Source organism: Lonchura striata, chromosome 13 (assembly GCF_046129695.1).
Source record: "Lonchura striata isolate bLonStr1 chromosome 13, bLonStr1.mat, whole genome shotgun sequence".
NCBI lineage: Eukaryota > Metazoa > Chordata > Aves > Passeriformes > Estrildidae > Lonchura > Lonchura striata.
The window spans coordinates 4,506,299-4,525,692 of record NC_134615.1 but is presented as its reverse complement, the minus strand read 5'-3'; the positions used below and the strand labels follow the sequence as shown (position 1 = coordinate 4,525,692).

The following is a 19,394-nucleotide window of genomic DNA, read 5'->3' as shown; positions in this document are numbered from 1 at the left end:
ATAATCCCTCTGCATCCATGTAATTAATTTGCTTCCCTGTACCTTGCAGATGTTAGTGATAAATAAAAACCTTGACAGCATTTCTAGTCAGGATGACTAACAAGCCATGTGGGCCAAATGAGACTGCACAAGCACATGCTCCAAGTCATCTGAATTTAGGGAAAACACACACTCTGTGCCTGAATCCATTCTGACCCATCAGTCTCCAGGCTTCAATAGTGCCAGGGAAAGCAGCAAACCTCACAAAACTGAATGTCTTTATAAAGTACTGGTTTTGGCTGGCAATGTAAGGATTTCTCAGATGACATGTATTTGTAAAAGTACAAGTCCAGAGAGTGGCACATTTAAGTAACATGGGTCACATTTCAACAATGGATGAATCAAACAACATCAAGCTTAACAGCATGAAGACAGAAGTGTTAAAAATTACTACAAAGATTTTAAAGTATATGTGCTCAAAATTTGAGAGAAACAGACATTATCTAGATTGTTTTTCATCAAAATTTTGCTCTGTTTTCACAAAGACTTGTTGAGGTTTTTATTTTTAATTCCCTCTGCCCTATTTGATAATAACAAATTCTGTTTGCACTGCTTGTGTGCTCCTTATGTACAACCCGATCAACAAATAAAACTTTACACAGGGCAAAGATAGTGTAATCATCACATGAGTAAAATGAGTTTTAGTGTCTGAAACCAACTGCGCCACATTCCCCCCTTCAAATGCTGCATGTCTTTAAAATTAGGTGTTTTCTTCCTTTCTGAGGACACCCAGGCTGACTTTAGGTTTCACTAAATCTGCTTACAGCAAGACCTCCATACCTCTGCTGCTCCTCTCCATGATCTTATTGCATCTTCCAGCTCATTTGTGGGGCTTATATTTGAGGCTCCAGTCCCACTAACGTTCTTCCTCTCCTGAGCTACAGCTTCAGCAAAGCAGGAGTGTGCCACTGGCTGGACTTTCTGCAAAGCTTGCGACAGGAACTGGAAGTGGACCTGCATCACTGTCAAGAAACATCGCCCAAGTACCTGTGGGAGACACACAAACCAGTTTCAAGCACATAGAAGAGCTCATGGAAGTTTCCCTTCTACCTTTTTGTTTGGTGTTTGGGATAAGGAACTACGTTAACCCCTGATTTTTAAAATTAAAATAATGCTTCAGAGCATAAGAAATATACAATATTTAAACATTTACTTAGAATAATAAGTGGCTAAGTGAGCATAAGTTTCTATGAATGAAGGGGACATCAGAGTAATTCTGAGTAACTTTTAGTTCTACATTCAAGTTCTGACTACTTGATGTATGAAAAGCTTGTTCAATTACTTGGCAAAATCAAGCACAAAAATGGGAATAGCATATTATCACAAGGACTAAGTTAACACCAACACCCACCTGCACAAAGACCTGGCTGAATTTCTGATAAAAACCCACAACATGAATAATTTTAAAACATTAACATAAACCGTAGGAGTTGGCCAGCAGTTCACCCTTCAGGCAGAGTGGTAGTGGGCAGGCAGTGGGCACCAACAGCCTTTGGCCCCATGACCACACACATGGTGGCCAAAGCTCAAGCGTCCAATGGCACTGTGTGACACAAGTGCCTTTGGAGCAGGCCCTGCAATGGCTCCTGAAGGAGTGCCAGGAGCCTTTGGAGCAGCCCTGCAATGGCTCCTGTCGCTCCCCCAGGACAGCCTTTGGATCAGGCCCTGCAATGCTCCTGTCGCTCCCTCAGGAGCTTTGGAGCAGCCCTGCAATGGCTCCTGTCGCTCCCTCAGGAGCTTTGGAGCAGCCCTGCAATGGCTCCTGTCGCTCCCTCAGGAGCTTTGGAGCAGCCCTGCAATGGCTCCTGTCGCTCCCTCAGGAGCTTTGGAGCAGCCCTGCAATGCTCCTGTCGCTCCCTCAGGAGCTTTGGAGCAGCCCTGCAATGGCTCCTGAAGGAGTGCCAGGAGCTTTGGAGCAGCCCTGCAATGGCTCCTGACACTCCCTCAGGAGCTTTGGAGCAGCCCTGCAATGCTCCTGTCGCTCCCTCAGGAGCTTTGGAGCAGCCCTGCAATGGCTCCTGTCGCTCCCTCAGGAGCCTTGGAGCAGCCCTGCAATGGCTCCTGTCGCTCCCTCAGGAGCCTTGGAGCAGCCCTGCAATGCTCCTATCGCTCCCTCAGGAGCTTTGGAGCAGCCCTGCAATGGCTCCTGACGCTCCCTCAGGAGCTTTGGAGCAGCCCTGCAATGGCTCCTGTCGCTCCCTCAGGAGCTTTGGAGCAGCCCTGCAATGCTCCTGTCGCTCCCTCAGGAGCCTTTGGAGCAGCCCTGCAATGCTCCTGTCGCTCCCTCAGGAGCTTTGGAGCAGCCCTGCAATGGCTCCTGTCGCTCCCTCAGGAGCTTTGGAGCAGCCCTGCAATGGCTCCTGTCGCTCCCTCAGGAGCTTTGGAGCAGCCCTGCAATGGCTCCTGTCGCTCTGTCAGGAGCTTTGGAGCAGCCCTGCAATGGCTCCTGAAGGAGTGCCAGGAGCTTTGGAGCAGCCCTGCAATGGCTCCTGTCGCTCTGTCAGGAGCTTTGGAGCAGCCCTGCAATGGCTCCTGTCGCTCGCTCAGGAGCTTTGGAGCAGCCCTGCAATGCTCCTGTCGCTCCCTCAGGAGCTTTGGAGCAGCCCTGCAATGGCTCCTGTCGCTCCCTCAGGAGCCTTGGAGCAGCCCTGCAATGCTCCTGTCGCTCCCTCAGGAGCTTTGGAGCAGGCCCTGCAATGCTCCTGTCGCTCTGTCAGGAGCTTTGGAGCAGCCCTGCAATGCTCCTGTCGCTCCCTCAGGAGCCTTGGAGCAGCCCTGCAATGGCTCCTGAAGGAGTGCCAGGAGCTTTGGAGCAGCCCTGCAATGCTCCTGTCGCTCCCTCAGGAGCTTTGGAGCAGCCCTGCAATGGCTCCTGTCGCTCCCTCAGGAGCTTTGGAGCAGCCCTGCAATGCTCCTGTCGCTCCCTCAGGAGCTTTGGAGCAGCCCTGCAATGCTCCTGTCGCTCTGTCAGGAGCTTTGGAGCAGCCCTGCAATGCTCCTGTCGCTCCCTCAGGAGCTTTGGAGCAGCCCTGCAATGCTCCTGTCGCTCTGTCAGGAGCTTTGGAGCAGCCCTGCAATGCTCCTGTCGCTCCCTCAGGAGCTTTGGAGCAGCCCTGCAATGCTCCTGTCGCTCTGTCAGGAGCTTTGGAGCAGCCCTGCAATGGCTCCTGTCGCTCCCTCAGGAGCTTTGGAGCAGCCCTGCAATGCTCCTGTCGCTCTGTCAGGAGCTTTGGAGCAGCCCTGCAATGCTCCTGTCGCTCTGTCAGGAGCTTTGGAGCAGCCCTGCAATGCTCCTGTCGCTCCCTCAGGAGCTTTGGAGCAGCCCTGCAATGCTCCTGTCGCTCTGTCAGGAGCTTTGGAGCAGCCCTGCAATGCTCCTGTCGCTCTGTCAGGAGCTTTGGAGCAGCCCTGCAATGGCTCCTGTCGCTCCCTCAGGAGCTTTGGAGCAGCCCTGCAATGCTCCTGTCGCTCTGTCAGGAGCTTTGGAGCAGCCCTGCAATGCTCCTGTCGCTCCCTCAGGAGCTTTGGAGCAGCCCTGCAATGCTCCTGTCGCTCCCTCAGGAGCTTTGGAGCAGCCCTGCAATGCTCCTGTCGCTCCCTCAGGAGCTTTGGAGCAGCCCTGCAATGCTCCTGTCGCTCTGTCAGGAGCTTTGGAGCAGCCCTGCAATGCTCCTGTCGCTCCCTCAGGAGCTTTGGAGCAGCCCTGCAATGCTCCTGTCGCTCGCTCGCAGGGCCGGGGCAGGGCAGGGGCTCCCGGCCCAGGGCAGGAGGTGCCAGCCCTGCATCCCTGCCCCGCTGCGCCCAGGGGCCCTGGGCTGTCTCGGGCAGCGCAGCGCAGCAGAGCTGCTGTGCCGGAGGACTCCGGGCAGGAGCAGCAGTGCCAGCGCCCAGGGACACCCTGCAGAGCCAAGGCTCCCGGGGATCGCTCCCTGGGCAGGAAAAAGCTGACAAGTGTAAAACTGGACGGCTGCAGAGGAAGGAGGATTCTCCACATTACTGCAGAAAAGTATTTCAAAGCTATTCAAACTGTTTCTTTTATGGAGTTTATCACACAAAGCTCTTTAAAATGTGTATGTGACTTTGATTTATTAAAAAAAGATTCAACTTGAATTCCATTTTAGGAATAATTCATAAAATACGCAGATAATGTACAAAGCCATCCTGCCTTGGAGCCATTAAATCATCTGCCTTATTTTCAGCTACATTCTTCTGGAATAAAACTATCCAGACACAATGTATCTTCCTGGCAGGACTCTGCAGTCACACCAACAGCTATATGCATTTACTATCTACTCCGCAAGAACCACTGGTGGCAATGCTTTTTTCACTCCATCCAGACTCCTTTTGGACATTCCATTCTGGTTCAATCACTTCCCTTCTTTGTACAAGGCATAAAATTAAACATTTTTGCTACTTTGACTGACCTCTGAAAGTGGAGCTTGTCTTATTAAAAAAAAAAAAGCAGTCAGCAAATGATAAAATTAAGAAAATTCCAACTTTTCTGGGTATGAGATTAGAAAGATTTATAAGAAAACTGCAGGAAGAGGCAACTGGTGATCTGAATTATTTCTGTGCAGGAAGAATGCAGTTCTCAGGGGAAGATGAAACGAGCACTCATTAAGAATTTCAAGCTTATTAAATTTCAAAGAATACTTAAGGTACAAAGGTTGAAGCTTCCCCAGTCTGGGAATAATGCTCAAAATAAACAAATGATTTAGGCTTTAGGTTGAAATAAACAAATTATTTTAGGTTTTAAGTGGTAGCACACAACATTCCTACTTACAACTTACAATGTTAAACAGTGAAGATAATTAGTAACATCTGCTTTACTGAACTTTTATTTTGTTTGAAAAAAATCCATTTCAGCCTTCCTCCAAAATTGGTAAGGATTGTTTAAACTACTTCACTATCAAAGTGGTGGAGGATTTTGGCACTGTTAAATACTCCCTTTGGATAGATGGTAGATGCCAAACTCATTTTAAAGCTTTAAAGAGCTCACTTGGTCAGATTTTCTGCAGAAGAGCCCCACCTTTGCCTTATCTGACCACCCCACCAGGGGTGGGCACTGACCCCAGTGCAGAGCAGACAGGGAACCTGGATAGCATCAGCACATGGATGCAGCTCTCCATAGTCAGAGACACCACCGTGTCCTTTTCCAGTTTATTTGCCCTACTTTCCCATGCAGAAGTGTGTGACTCTCCTCCTTCAGACCAGAATAAACACAAACCCTACAAACTATGCAGGAATCAAAGCTGAACTGGAATCATCTCAGGTGCCAACCAGTGAGATTTCCTTTGGAGTAGTGATGTTCCCTTCATTTCTTAGACTCATTTATATTGTATAACAAGGTCTTCAGCTTCCAAACTTTTTGTCCCACAGAACACAGCTCTACCACATTGACTTCCCTGATCTGTATCAGGCAGGACAGCTGTTTGTCTCAGCAGAGCCCTACCTGAAGGAATCTGTCTTTTCCAGCTCAGGCAGTTGGAAGCAATGGGATTTTTGGTTCCCTATCAATGGGAGTACCAGGTGAGATGTAGTGTAGGTTACTCTGTCCCACTTTAATCTCCTCATGGGGGCACACAATCAACTTTGAAATATTCCACTGGACAAAGTGTACACAAAATTGCCAGTTTTCACTGCTAAACAGGGATGCCATACAAATTGCCCTGCAAGAAAATCTTGTAAAACAGATTCCTTAAAAGAGAACACTACCAGTAATAAAGTCAGCAAATAGCAAGTGTCAGTCTTCCACACTTGATACAAACATTGGCTTGCAGTTCTTCAAGTGCCATTCTATGCAGTAGAACTTTCTTATCCCCCCACCCCCCCCTTTTTTTTTTTTTGCTATTTCCTTAAACAAGCAGAATGCTCAAAAAGCCAAACACCACAACAGAATATTCTGTGGTTTCCCTTAACAGCCTCCTTGGTGGCACAGCCTGGCTGCCACTGAACTGGTGTGCCCCATTGAGCCCCAGCAACTTTCCTGTACATTACCAGAAGCAGGCAGAGTATTCTTAATTTTACTACCTAGCAGTTCCCTGCGGTTCCAAAGAGTGATCTCATGAACACAACACCTCAGTCCTGCCCATGGGCTGGAATCACCTGCAGGCTGAACTAGATTCCAGCAGAAGCTGCAAGACTTGGGAAACCCAACAGACTCATTTCTTCCAGCAGTGACCCTAAAAGCCACTCATGATAATCTGACCTTGATAGCTACTGAAGTGGTCACTATCATTTAGCAGAAAAACAATTAAGTGTGAAGCATTTTAAAAATAAAAAGCAGCAATTAAAATGTAAGACCAAGTATTTTTTTGCTACTAACAGCTCCTCAATACAGAAGAGTCTGGAGCCAATCCCTGAAAATCCCAGGAAAGAGTAATTTTAAAAATAGTTAAATTTGGCTTTACAATGTTGCTAAGGAAAGCCTACATTTAATATTTATTCAGACATTCTCGTCTCACAAGATTCTTGTTCAAACAATCTTAGGCCATTCTATACACATAAAAGCCAAAAATTATCTCCATTTAATACAGAACAGAGCATCCAAAATATATCTGGTGCCTATCCATGCTTCCCTTTTGTACAGGAAGGCAGCCTTGACATTCCTCTCATTACTACCACTTGTAAGACAATGCACAAGCCCTGTGTAACTAAAAGTAATTCTTATATTTTGCAGTACTGAGGCTTCTGCAAAGCTCCACAAGACATGGGGAAATATACTTACCAGTTTTACTCCTCCCTATGAATTTGCTTTAATGTTTTTATTAACAGAAATACAGTTAGTGCATTGCCTCAGCTGACAAAAGAAATGAAAAACACCCTCTCATTTAACCTGATTTCCAAGCTGTTCCTCACCCATACAGGCACAGAATACTCAAGAATTCAAAGGTGTTCGAAAGAGGAAAATAAAAAGAAGAAAAAAATCAGCATTTGCATTTCTGAAATTAAGAAACCTTGGGAATCTCCATCTGTCACCACACTTTGATCAAGGGAAGTCACCTTCTTACACAGGCTGGCAGACAGGTCTGAACTAGCAAGCTTTGCCCTAAGTAACAATAAATAAATTAAAAACCTCATCCCCTGGTGCTATAGTCCAGGGTGCACAACAGCTTCCAGCCCAAATTCAAGTCAGGTATGTTCACCAAAACTTAAGTTTTCTTTATATTGCCTCTCTAAGGGGCAGAGCCCACTACAGCAGATAAAGACCTGCAGCACCTGAGAAAAGCCACAGCTCTCTGCTTGATTCCCAAAGCAAAACCTGTTCTGCTTGGACTTCTCATTCCTTCCCAAAACTACAAGCCTGTAAGCAAGGTTTAGGAAAATTGCATTTTCCTTAGCTGGACTCACGCATAGAAATCCTCATTCTCATGTCCCTCTCATGAATTTGGGGTTCTGCCCCACTACACCCTGAATTACAACTCACCTCCCCCTGTTTCTGTGCCACCAGCATCCAACCCTCAAATAAGAGCCCCTGCAGAGCCATTCTCAGGGTCCTGCTGAGCCTCTTAGCTCCTGCTGAGCTGCCACTTGGGTGTTTCACCACCTCAATTCTCTCTCAGAGCTTTGAGTTCCTTCAGCGACCCACTAGAGAAGGTGACAAAGCAACTTCAGATACACCTGTACTCCCCTCCTGGTATTTTCCAGGGGAACAATTCCACTGCCTCACACTCTTCCCCCATCACTTCCCTGTTCAGTAAACTCTGATGAAGTCAGACAAGCCCTTTATGTTTTTCTGCTTACACTGTGAGTTTTTTAATCCTGCTGGCAGTTTTATGAAATGTTAACTTCTCTATCTACCGGGGGGGAAAAAAGCAAACCACTTTTTAAATTGAAATTTCAGCATCAACAGCTCAGTCTTCAAATCCCAGAAAAGCACAATGGAAGAGGATCTCACCAGGTCACCTCTGTGCAAGGAGAAATTTCACCTAGGTCAGTTTTGCTAGATGCAGGTTTAACCTGTTTTGTCAGCTCTGTTCCCTACCCTTTGCAGCAACCCACATCAGTACTCCACTAACATTACAAAGGATTTCCACAGCACCTAATGTGAATCTTTCCTTCTGAAATTTCAAGTTCCTTGCTCCACCTTACAGGGACATGAACAGACACAGACATGTTCTGGCAGCTTCTCACATACCTGAGCAATTTTGATTTTCCTTCTCAGCCTCCTCTTCGGTAGAGTCCATCTCTTCAATCTGTCCTCTGATGTCCTATTTGCTGGATGTCTGACTACTCTTGCTACACTCCTTTGGCTCCTTATTTCTCCAAGTGCTGTGCATGTGCACTGCTGTGTTTAAGGCCATAATAACCTGGGTATTTCCAGGTTATGTTCAGAGCTCAGTGCTTAGTTCATGGTTCCTGCAGGTTAGGGGTGTGTTAAATACATGGTAAATGTCTCTTTGCTCAACAGCAACAACACTGATTTATTATTTCCAACTGCTCAACACTGAGTCTTCCCCAACACATGACTCCCACAGCCCTAGGACTGTTCTCCAGAAGTGCTGCCCAGTGGGCTCCACTCCTGAGGCTCAAAAAGTCTATTTAAATATTGCAACATTCAATTTTACCCCCTGAATTCCATCCCAACTGGAAAAATAATTTGTCCAAGATTATTTTTAGTTCAGCAGGTCTCCCAGCATACTTATATTCTGTGCTTTCAAGTCACCTACAAACAATTATATTCCTGTACTGGCCTCTGCCAAGGTCCATTTCAAGAGTGAGCAGCTGCTGCTCCCTGGGCACAACCATCCAGCCCCTCTGCCTGCAGAATTCACTCATCCAGAGTCCTGACTGACCCACAGAACAACCACAGGAGTCTCTGTCAAAGCCCTACATTCTGCTGCTGCTTAAGCCAAAGCAGAACACAACACTGCTCTCATTATACAGTGATGTGCATAAATCTCACATACTGAGTTTTTCAAAGCCACGTGCAAGATGCAGTTTTAATTAAGAAAAGATAGCAGAAAAGTGCAATGAGAAGTGCTGGGACAGCCAAGAGGGGCAGGCAGGAAAGGCCAGGAGCAGCTGCCCTGCTGGCATTCTGGCATTCTACACACACTTGCTCCCAGCACAGAGCTGCTGGGGCAGGGGAGGGAGCACTGCAGGTGCACATGGAGCCCAGAACAAGGGTCAGACCTGCCCAGGTAAACCTGGGACTAAAGCAAGTGTCTCTGCCTCTAAGCTGGCAGGATGTGCACCCACCTGACACAAACACTGCTTTGTTCTGCTCCTCAGCTCCCTGCTGAGCAAACCCTCCCTGCACAGCGCAGGGCAGAGCCAGCACCCACCTCTGCCTGCTCATGTGACAAAAGCAGCTCTACGGATGACTCCAGCGTTTGGAAGGACAGCATTTCCAAATCCACAAAAACCCCTAGAAGACATCCAGTGCTTCATATGTTTTTGTTTTTTAAATTCAGAAAGTCTTTCAGCACATCCATTATAAAGATTAATTACATAAAGTCACTCTTTTTTATATACATGGCTATAGCTTTAGCTAGAGAGATATTATTGGACTGTCTTAAGACATCTATAACAAATATAGCCCATCTTACTTCATTCTATACCAAGTATACAACACTGAGAACTGTAGTACACAGCTGCAGGGAGAGCTGTCACTGACAAATTGCATCCTCCCTAACGACTCCATCTGGAAGTGGTGCAGTTAGAGACAGCAGATAATGCCTGACAGGCACAAGCATTCACTCTTACAAAGCTACCTGAAATCTGAATCAAAACCAAGGGAATTTAAAAGTAGGTTTTCCATTCAGGATGTAGTTCTGAAGGAATAACTCTCAAGACTGCTGCAAAGTGAAGAAATATGTCAAAACACAAGGAACTAGTTAAAACTTCAGGGATTTATCTGTGACTATCAGTTAACACATTTACCAGAGGAGAAATACCCAGACCTTCCCAGGCAGGTGTGGCAGAAGTTGGGAAACCTCTCTGAATCCTGAATCTTGGGCACCCCCTGCCAGAATATGAGCATTGTAGCAAAGTCATGACAAATTTTTACAGTGCTAGTCTCACACAGTGTGTTATTTTCTTCTCACAACAGCTCAAAAAGACAAAAATGCTCTGAAGAGTGATAAAATACATAGTTTAACTGAAACAGTGATGACAATATGCTACTCCCATGTGATCAGGTTTCCCCTCAGAATGGATAATACCAAGGAAAGTGTAGGCTGATTTAGAATACGATGGCATAACATTTTTAGAAACGTTAGCTAACAAACCAGAAAATTATTTAAAACTTTTGTCTACTTGGTTCTTCTACAGGAATACCTACCAAATACTTAATTTAACATAGATGGAGGTCAGATCTCACAAATGACTTAGTACTTTCTTAGTACATAAATGAAGAGTTTATTTCTCCACCAGCATTATGCAAAAATACACAGCAAGGTGGACAAAACTTCTGGTGTAGAAGAGATTTTGAAGAGAAATCCAGTTAAGAAGGAACGATACAAATTCATGAGCAAAACAGTATCCTGCAAGGTAACTTACCTCAATATCTTGTAGGCTGAACTCTTTTTGATCTTTGAAGTTTGCAGCTCCTGCACTCAGTTCCATCAGCATTTTTGCTATTTCTGGTTTTATTGCTGCTGTGAGTCGACTCGCCGCTTCCATGACATGTTCCTGCACGTCTTTCAGTTGCATAGCTGCCTTAGAGTAGTGCGAGTTCCTGAACACGCTGCTGAAAAGGTCTGTAAGGAAAGTGCTCGTACGGCAAAAGACGTTGAGTGCATCCAGGTATTTGGAGATTCCCTGCTGGATGTCTGCGATCGGCGTCGTGTGGGAGGCGGGGTGGGAGCAGCCGCCCGCAGCAGCCGGGGACACCAGGGGGGTGCTGGGGGTGGCCGATGCCAGCGGGGCGCTCAGGGTCCTGCCCAGCTCGGGCATTTGATACTGCTGGTGTTGCTGCACTTTCTGCTTGGACCCGCCAAGCAAAAAGCGCCGCTTATAGTCCATTTTGCTTTCTTGTGCACTGCAGCAATACATAAGTGAGTGCTTGTCCAGAGAGCTCTTGAATTAACAATCACTTGTCAAATTCCTTCCTCGGGTATCTATGTACAGTTACAGCGCAGGACTGTGTACATAGGTTTCACAAAAGGCATTTCAGAAAGGCAAGCGTCTGTATAATCTGTATCAGCAGTGGGAACAGCAGCAGATTTGCTGACTCTGTGTTTTCAATGTTCGGTGCAGCCCTGCTGCAGTTATAAACTGTACTCAAAAAGCAAGCCCAAGTATCTTAATAATGCTCTGTCTCTTGTGTGGTATCCCCTCCGCAGGCAGAAAAGCCAACTGGAGCAGAGAAGTGATCGCTTACAAGTTCTTCACGAGTGTAACATTGTCCGTTGCTGTTGCATCTACAAAAGTTAATTCTGTCAATGCAAATAACAGTTTTAGAAGCAATACCTTAATACAATTCTCCCATTAATAGGTATCAGGAAAAGTGGAGTAAACCACCGATCAACAGCGATTATAAAAGCAGTGCAGAGGCTCTTTCCTTGAAAAAGCAAATCCTTACGTCAGCAGATCAAATATCTTCAAATGTCTTGACAGATCCAGTCTGCCAACTCAGTTTACTTGTAGTGTCTCTTCTTAATATTGGAGGGGGGAAAAAATCTGGACTGTTTAGAGAAGACTTTGCAAATATAAGCTATTAAAAACTAGAGTGTTTGTTATTGCAAGCCTTCTTCCCCTTTCCCTGTTTGTTGAGGTAGTTGTTTCCGTTGTAACTTTAAGAAGTGGTGCTTCCAGACTGCGTTTGCCCTCAATTGCAGACTCAGAACAAAAATGCACAAATGTATTTGTAAGGCCTCTAGGTCATTTCCTGTGAAGGGGAAAAAAAGAAACGTTATACATCAGAGAACAATGAGAAGGTTTAAGAATTTAACTCCTGCAGTGTCCTGGTTCACATTTCTGGGCACACACTGTCAGCAACACCCAAGATTCAAAGAGGGAGAGAGCTGCACTGAGTTTAAAAGGCTGTTAGAAGCCAGTGTCATCCTGTTGCTAAACTCAACACTGTTGGATATTTTCTTGTTAATTATTTCATTGTAGGCTGTCAAATTTAAGAGTCTGGCTAATCCCCAGTGCAAGTCTTGCACAGTTAAGAACAGTGAAAGGCTGTTACTGCAGAGCTCAAGGGGAGTTAATCACATTTTCTAATCTCATCCTTTAAAAATAATTTAAAAATGAAATCAATTAAAACTTTTCCTCATGCACCGTAATTTATTGCAGAACTCTCCCATTCATTTTAATAGTTTACTAAGTCAACAGATACAGGCCCCTAGTTTTTTATTTAGTACAACAACAGACAAATGTGCCTAATCCTACCTGAGATTAGCTGAGAAATACAACATTCATATCCCATTCCAGTGTGATGGGCAGGCAGCATCTCTCATACACAAGGTGGTATACGAGGCACAACTGCCTAAGAGAACCTGAGTGGTATAAATAACACCCTCAGCACACATCAAAGTAGGGAGGAAACAAAACTTCTGTACTGCCCTGCTCAAACTGGCACACCCTGGTGCAGCTGGAGAGCCAAGAGCTCCTTGAAGGCATCCACAGGTGAACAGAGCCTGAGCAGTGGGAAGGGATGAGATGGAGCACAAGGTGTTCAACACCACACACTCATCAGACAGTGTCAGGACAATATCAGAATTGTGTGTCATGGTAAATTTTTCGGTAATTCCTTCATTTGGTTTCTGTGTTTGCCATCAGTTTGCCCAGTCCTAGCACCAGTCACACTTCAGGCCACTCTCTACCTCTCCTACACACCCCCTACTTGATTCTATCAAACAAGAACATTCTTTTCCTTACTGCAGCAATTGCAATGTCAAAGGCACTTGGTAGAATAATCCAGGAACCTTTGATAACAAAATGTTCCTTTAGCTATTATATTTGAGCAGTGAAATCTGTAGCAATATTGTCAGAATGGCTGGGGAACAAAGATTTTATTTTCAGTCAAAATTTCTTATTTCCATCTGTCTGAACGTACACAATATTCATTCATTCCCATTTTGGCACATATGTAGGATACAAGCATCCCACAGATAAAGAAGACAGCAAGACACAGCAGGACAAAACATCCAGAGCTGGGTAGTCTCACTCCCACTAAAACAACAGAACACAAGTTTTTCAGGAAACCATTGATGCAGATGGTTCTGCTTCAGAGATCTAGAGCAAATATTCTTTCGTATTGGCACTTTTTAAAACCTAAATCTCAAAGAAACTCCCATATGCATTTCAGCATCCTTAAAGTACTCCAAGCTGACTACTTACCTTTTTAACTACTTCTCTCAATATTCACACTGAATGTGTCAAATCACAAAAACTCATTAAAACCATAATTTTCTAGGAATTCTTGATGTCACATACATAGCTGAAAGTAATTTTCTCCTTATTTTACAAGTTATGGTGTCTTACAGTGGAGAGCGTGATTAAATTGGTTTCCTTGATTGCATATAAATGTAGATGGAACAAGAGAGTTGGTTCATTTAAATGCAACATATAAGTAAATTAGTGATTGTTTTTCCTAAGTAGACATGAAATTTCTCATTGCAGAGGAACTTAAAAGATGATCATTAAAGAAAAAAATAAGAATGAGGGGTTTTCAAGCTCTAGGGTACTGATTTAGATGAGATTATCAGAGATGTACCTCAGCTCAGTGCTTGTGACTACACACAGAGCCTTTCAGGATCAAACACACTGAACTCATCATTTGGAATGGTCAGATATTTAGCTAATATATAAACCTGCTGCATCCTAAAAGAACATAAATGCAAGGAATATAAAAATGGTGGCTTCATATTTTCTACAGTTGTAAACAAAAATGAAAAATCATTGTGTTTCACTTCTAGACAATTTTGTAGCCAAACCTGCAGGTACTTACTCAATTCCTCAGCTTCAAAAATCTCTTGTAATAAAACCTACAAAGAAGCTTAAAGAGGACAGCTTGTATCTTCAGCTGATATTTATTCAAAGAGAGGAAAGCTGCACGCCTCAATACCAGACGTGTGTCTGAATACTATGTCTGAAACTCTATAATGAGCTCTCTGACATGCTACATACAAAATAAACATTCCTCCTTTTGAATCTTTTCCTGAAAAAGTGAAGCACAGAAGGTTCCCATGCTCTCCCTTCCCCACTGCTTTTGGTGCATGCACTAAGTTAGAGCTCCACTCCGAACTGCACAGACTTCAGGCTACGTTAGGAAAAAAGAAACCAAGGGTTTCCATCTAGTGATACAAGAACAACATGCTATCACCAAAAATATAAGCTTATCATTAATTTTGTGGAAAACAGAAATACAGAAACCAAATGAAGGAATTACCAAAAAAGTTACCACACCACACAAAAAGGTATTTTAGTCCTTTCTTCATGTAATCAAAACCAAAACAGTGCTGTTCAGGTACTATTAAAGACTGTAATAGAACTAATATATAATAGAAACCCAGCTCCACACTGAACTGCTTGGAAAAGCTCAGCATGCTGTTTGCATTCTCACTTCAAGGAGTTAATGCCAAAGTTAAGGAACTATGACAAGTTTGGATTGTTTGAACTTCCAGAGAATCAGACAGCTGCACAAGATCCTCTGAAAATGGCCACATTTGCATAGAGGAGACAGAAATTGCAGGAAAATGAGTGCAAATGCAAATCTGTTCACTACTTTTTAAAAATGTAGCATCCAAATATTTTTGCTTAAATACTTCCCAGAAAAAAATGATTTTTCCTAACTTCATCAGTCACAAAAGATATGAATGAAGAGGGAAGATGTTGAGATGAGTGGAATTTGGTAACCCCAGTTTGTTTAGGACCAGCATGAGGAGTCCAATCCCCCATCTGTCCTGTTTGGAATTACCCTGCTAGAAGAGAAGGCAATTTTTTCCCTGAATCAACACAAGAAATTGACCAGTGCTTTAAAAAAGTTTCCAACCTCAACTTTAAAATCTGGCAAAAGTTTGCCTTCAATTGGTGTTCTTTATGGATTCTGTTGTCTTTCCAGAGAATATACAATAAAACACAAAAGAGTGAGATAGTCCAAAAGACCTGAGCTAATTTTTTGAATGTAACACTTCATGCCATTTCATGCTGGTTTTTATTAGATGAGATACAGATTCCAAATCTCAGGATGAACTTAACACCGCACCCACCATTTATGTAAAACAAACTAAATCAAATTAATGTTCAAAAAAAAAGCTAACTCCAAAAGAGACGAGCCAGAGCAGCCAGATTGCTTACCCAGGAAAAGCCTGAACAAACAAACCCACTGCGAGGCCAAGAGGCCAGGAAGCTGCCAGAGCCAAGGGCCTCCTGTCAAAAACACACAGAAGTCTCTCTGACATTTACTGATACAAATGTGGTGCAAATCTAAAAGTCACTCCACGAGGAAAGGTGTCATTCCATCTTCCACAGTTTCCTGCCACTAACATGTACATCCCATCCATCACCTGGCCAGGCCACCCCATGCCCAAATGTGAATACCTTAAACCAAACATATTCTAAATGGTCCTCAACACCTGCCCAGCAAACTGGGAGCAGGAGGGCAAGGGAAGCCTGTACACCATTCCCTGAGGACTGCCCAGTGTCCCTCTGTCCCCACCACAGCTGGCTCAGGACTAAAGGAGTGACCAGGCAACAACAGTTTGTGTGTGGGCACCCAGCTGCAAACATCCCACCGAGGAAAGCCCGGCTGGGAAGGACGTGGGGCACAGAGCTGAGCAGCCCAGGGTGCCACCTGCAGCACCACGCTGGCCTGGAGGGCAGGGACAGCAGCCAGGGCTTCAGCAGGCAGCACAGAGCCCTGACTGGGGGACTTCCAGCCCAGCAGGGTGGTTTGAAAGCACGGGCATCACTGAGCCAGGAGAAATGGGGAGGAGCCCCAGGTGGCAGCCTGGCAGAGGGGGCACCAGCGTGCCCAGGTGAGCCACAGCCAGCCTGCACCCCCAGGGAGCAGCCAGGGCTGGGCAGGAGCAACACGTCCCTTCCTGCTCCTCCTCTGACGCAGGCCACTAAGCAGAGGGAACAATACAAGTGGATTAAAACAGACAGTGGAAACTCCTCCAAGTAAACTTTTCAGGATCCTCATAGATAATCAGGTTAAAAAACAACAGTCAGGTATCCCCAACTACTTTTTGGGAGGTATTTTAAGACAGACATCACTTTTTTAACTGGGAGTTGATTAATTTTACACTCTTCCAAACTGAAGATGGATTACGTCTACAAAACATATCTATTCAAAAATATTAGAAATTGGAATCTACAGAACAGGGATTCAATATAAAGAACAGTTCTAATTTCAGCAACTAATCTCAACCTGATTAATTGAATTCTGACTTTGACTACAACTTCTCCATTACTCTCATCAATACACCACACCTATTAGTATTAAAATTGCCACAGGAATGGCACCTGCCTCATATATTCAATCCACCCATGAAGAGAAAACACATGTGAGCTTTTAAAATTTGTTTTCATTTTCAAACACTGTTTTGAACAGAAAACTTTTCAGAATAATACAAGAGCTGAAACTACATTTCAAAAATTAAACTTCTCAGCCAACAAGAAGAGCCACCTTTAAAGTAATGCTGACTGGCAGAAAACATGTGTCCACCTCTGACATCAATCAAGTTGTTCTGCACCTGGAATTTCTTACAACACATCATAAATACTTAAAGCATGCACATGCTTTTATAGGGGTTGACAAGTATTGATTATCCTCACTACCAGGGCAAATGAAGCTTAGGGTTTTTCCAGACTCACTCCCACAGCTGGCAGGATGCAGGCACAGAGCCCCAGCAGCCCAGCAGCCAGCAGGGACAGGACTCTCCCCACCCAACCCCAACTGCTTCTGGGCTGGAGCTACAGATCCAGGATGGAAAACCAGCACTGCTTTCCAAGGCTTTCTAATGGGGTGGGCTGCAGCCTCCAGGAGACCCAGGCACCTCCTAGAGAGGCTTTCTAGTTTGGGGTTTTTTTGTCACCCAGGTTGTAAAAATCTCCTGTTAGAGGAGGATGGAGGAAAGTCAGAAATACACCATTATACCAAAATCATTTTAGTTCTTGTTAGCTCATGAATTGCTCATTGGGATTCCTTTTTGGCTGCTTGCCCAGAACAGTTGGAGGAAAAAAACCAAACCAAAACAAAAAAGTAGTCAAGTGAATCCCTAGTGAATCCACGAAGCTCCTGTTGGATACATCCTTCTCCCAGGGTGCCCCATCCCCTCTCTGGTGCCAGCAGCCACCCTGGAAGTGCCCCCATGTCCTCCCTGCCCCAACTGGGGACCTGAGCTCCCAGAACACACTCCACAGGGCCTGTGCAGTTAGCACAGTTCAACTAGAATCAAATTGAGCACCTCAAATTTCAACAGAGTCATTTATTAATTTGGAACCTGCTCTCAGGTTAGCAGTGAAGCAGTTACCAACGAAAGCACTGAGATTTGTTAAACCAGTAACCTGGTTTTATTAACTCAAAAGACCAGTTTCACTGATGCTATATCTACCTAATATTTATGGACAGTCTCTGAATTAATTTATTATGCCTTTGTCTGGAGTTTTCTTCCCTTCAAAATGACACTCCTTAAAGCAATGACAGTAAATTATTTGTGCTGATTTCTGTCTTCTGCATTTGTACTGGAAAATCCTGTTGGGGTGCATTTCTGTCAGGTGCCCAAAACGACAAGCAAAGACAAAAATATGTCCATGCCCTGCCCAAAAAATAAAAATAACCACCAATTTTGTCATGAAAACCACTCAGAAACAGAGAGAACTGGAAAAGGCTGAAGAACATCAAATGTGGGGAGTAGTTAGGTAATACTGAGGGTCCTCCCTGCTCACCTCTACACCACCTCACTTCCAAATCTTAGCCCTTCAGAAAAAAACCCTACAAACCTGTGTAACTACACCCCCTAAAAGATACACATGGAATGCAGCTGTCCCTCAGTCAGATTCAGACTTGTCAGCCCAGTGAACGTGAACTGGATTTTTCCAAGGCAGATCCTACAGTCCATCAGGAGACTTCTTGCATTTTGGCTGAAATAAAACACATTAACACTGACACAGCACTAACTCCAGTCTCAGCAATAAGATATGAGAGCAAAAGGAAAAGCTGGTGAAAGGAATGTGTTAAATCAGAGCTTCTTTTAGCCTTGTGTCCCTCCACCAACATCAAAAATAGACGCCTGTGTCAGATCAGGATCACTGCTTGGATCCTCCCCAGGCAAAAGGTGCTTGTGTTATCTCTTCTGAAAGCAGGAGCAGCTCCCCTTTGAAAGAGAAAGGGGAGGTGGTCCCCCACAAAATAATGCCCATTCTTTTGGGAGAACAGCATAACAAAACCCCTGCACGCAGCAAAAGAAACTGCCACACATGACTGTCAGCCAGGGCAGACTCCAGGCTCCATCTCCCATCTCCCAAAAGGGTGCACTCACCATGGCCACAGGCACACACCCCCAGCAGAGCTGGAAAATGTGCTAGGATGAGGAAAAAGCTCGTGGGACCAGACTGAGAACAAGCATAAGCAGCACAAATTTCTGTAGAAAAGGCACAGCTCTGCCTCCCAGAACAGCTCGCCTACAGAATTCTTTGATCCTACAGGACTGCTCAGGAAGAGACATGTGCACATGGACAGTCACTCATGGGAAAAATAAACTTCCCTTCCAAACAGAGGTAAAAACTGCAGGAAGGGTTTCAACCCAGGGACAGTGAGCTGACAATTTCTAGAAAATCCTAAGATTAAGTTAACATGTTCCTGTAAATGATCTTTTTAGGCCACAGATTTCACTTCCTGCTGGAGGGAAGTCAGGAAGGAAAGGCTGAGCTAGAGAAATATTCAATTAAGCATATGTGGAACAGGAACATTACTTGGTCAGGCTTATGCACATTGGTCCAGTTATGGCCACCTGAGACAACTTCCAAGTCTGTCTTTGCACTCCTACCCAGCACATCACATCCACACTTGAAGTCTTTTGAAGCAGAAGCCACCCACATGGCAATTCCTCCTCACCCTGTCACTCCTGATTACTGTATTCAAAAGTATAAACACAGAGTCTAGGATGGTGTTTTCTTTTTAAAACTTAGCTGGAAAAACAAACATTAAGAAAACAAAGTTAATTGTTTCTCAGCTGTCTACTGAAAACTCCAAAAATCACCATTTCCCAAGTTTATGCAGAAAATCAGCTTTCATATGGGGGGTGAACACAATACAATAAAACCCAAAAACAAACAAACAAACAAAAAGCCCAACACTAAACCATCCTACAATCCCATGAGGTTACAGTAGACATCTTAAACCTCTGGGCTCACTTCAGTAATGAACTTAGGCACATGTTTAGTTCCAGGTCCAGTCA

At 44.6% G+C, this 19,394-nt stretch overlaps 1 protein-coding gene across 2 annotated transcripts in view; it reads right to left on the bottom strand.

Annotated features, from left to right (window-relative positions):
- Positions 1-19,394, bottom strand: part of GARRE1 (granule associated Rac and RHOG effector 1) — a 58,596-nt gene that overhangs the window by 18,675 nt on the left and 20,527 nt on the right. For both annotated transcript variants that reach the window (XM_021536702.3, XM_021536703.3), the window contains exons 2-3: positions 10,543-11,872; positions 820-1,026 (exon numbers count right to left, since the gene is read on the bottom strand). In XM_021536702.3, the coding sequence (XP_021392377.1) occupies positions 820-1,026; positions 10,543-11,037 (702 nt within the window). In that variant the 5' untranslated portion in view covers positions 11,038-11,872. The remainder of the gene's footprint in view (positions 1-819; positions 1,027-10,542; positions 11,873-19,394) is intronic.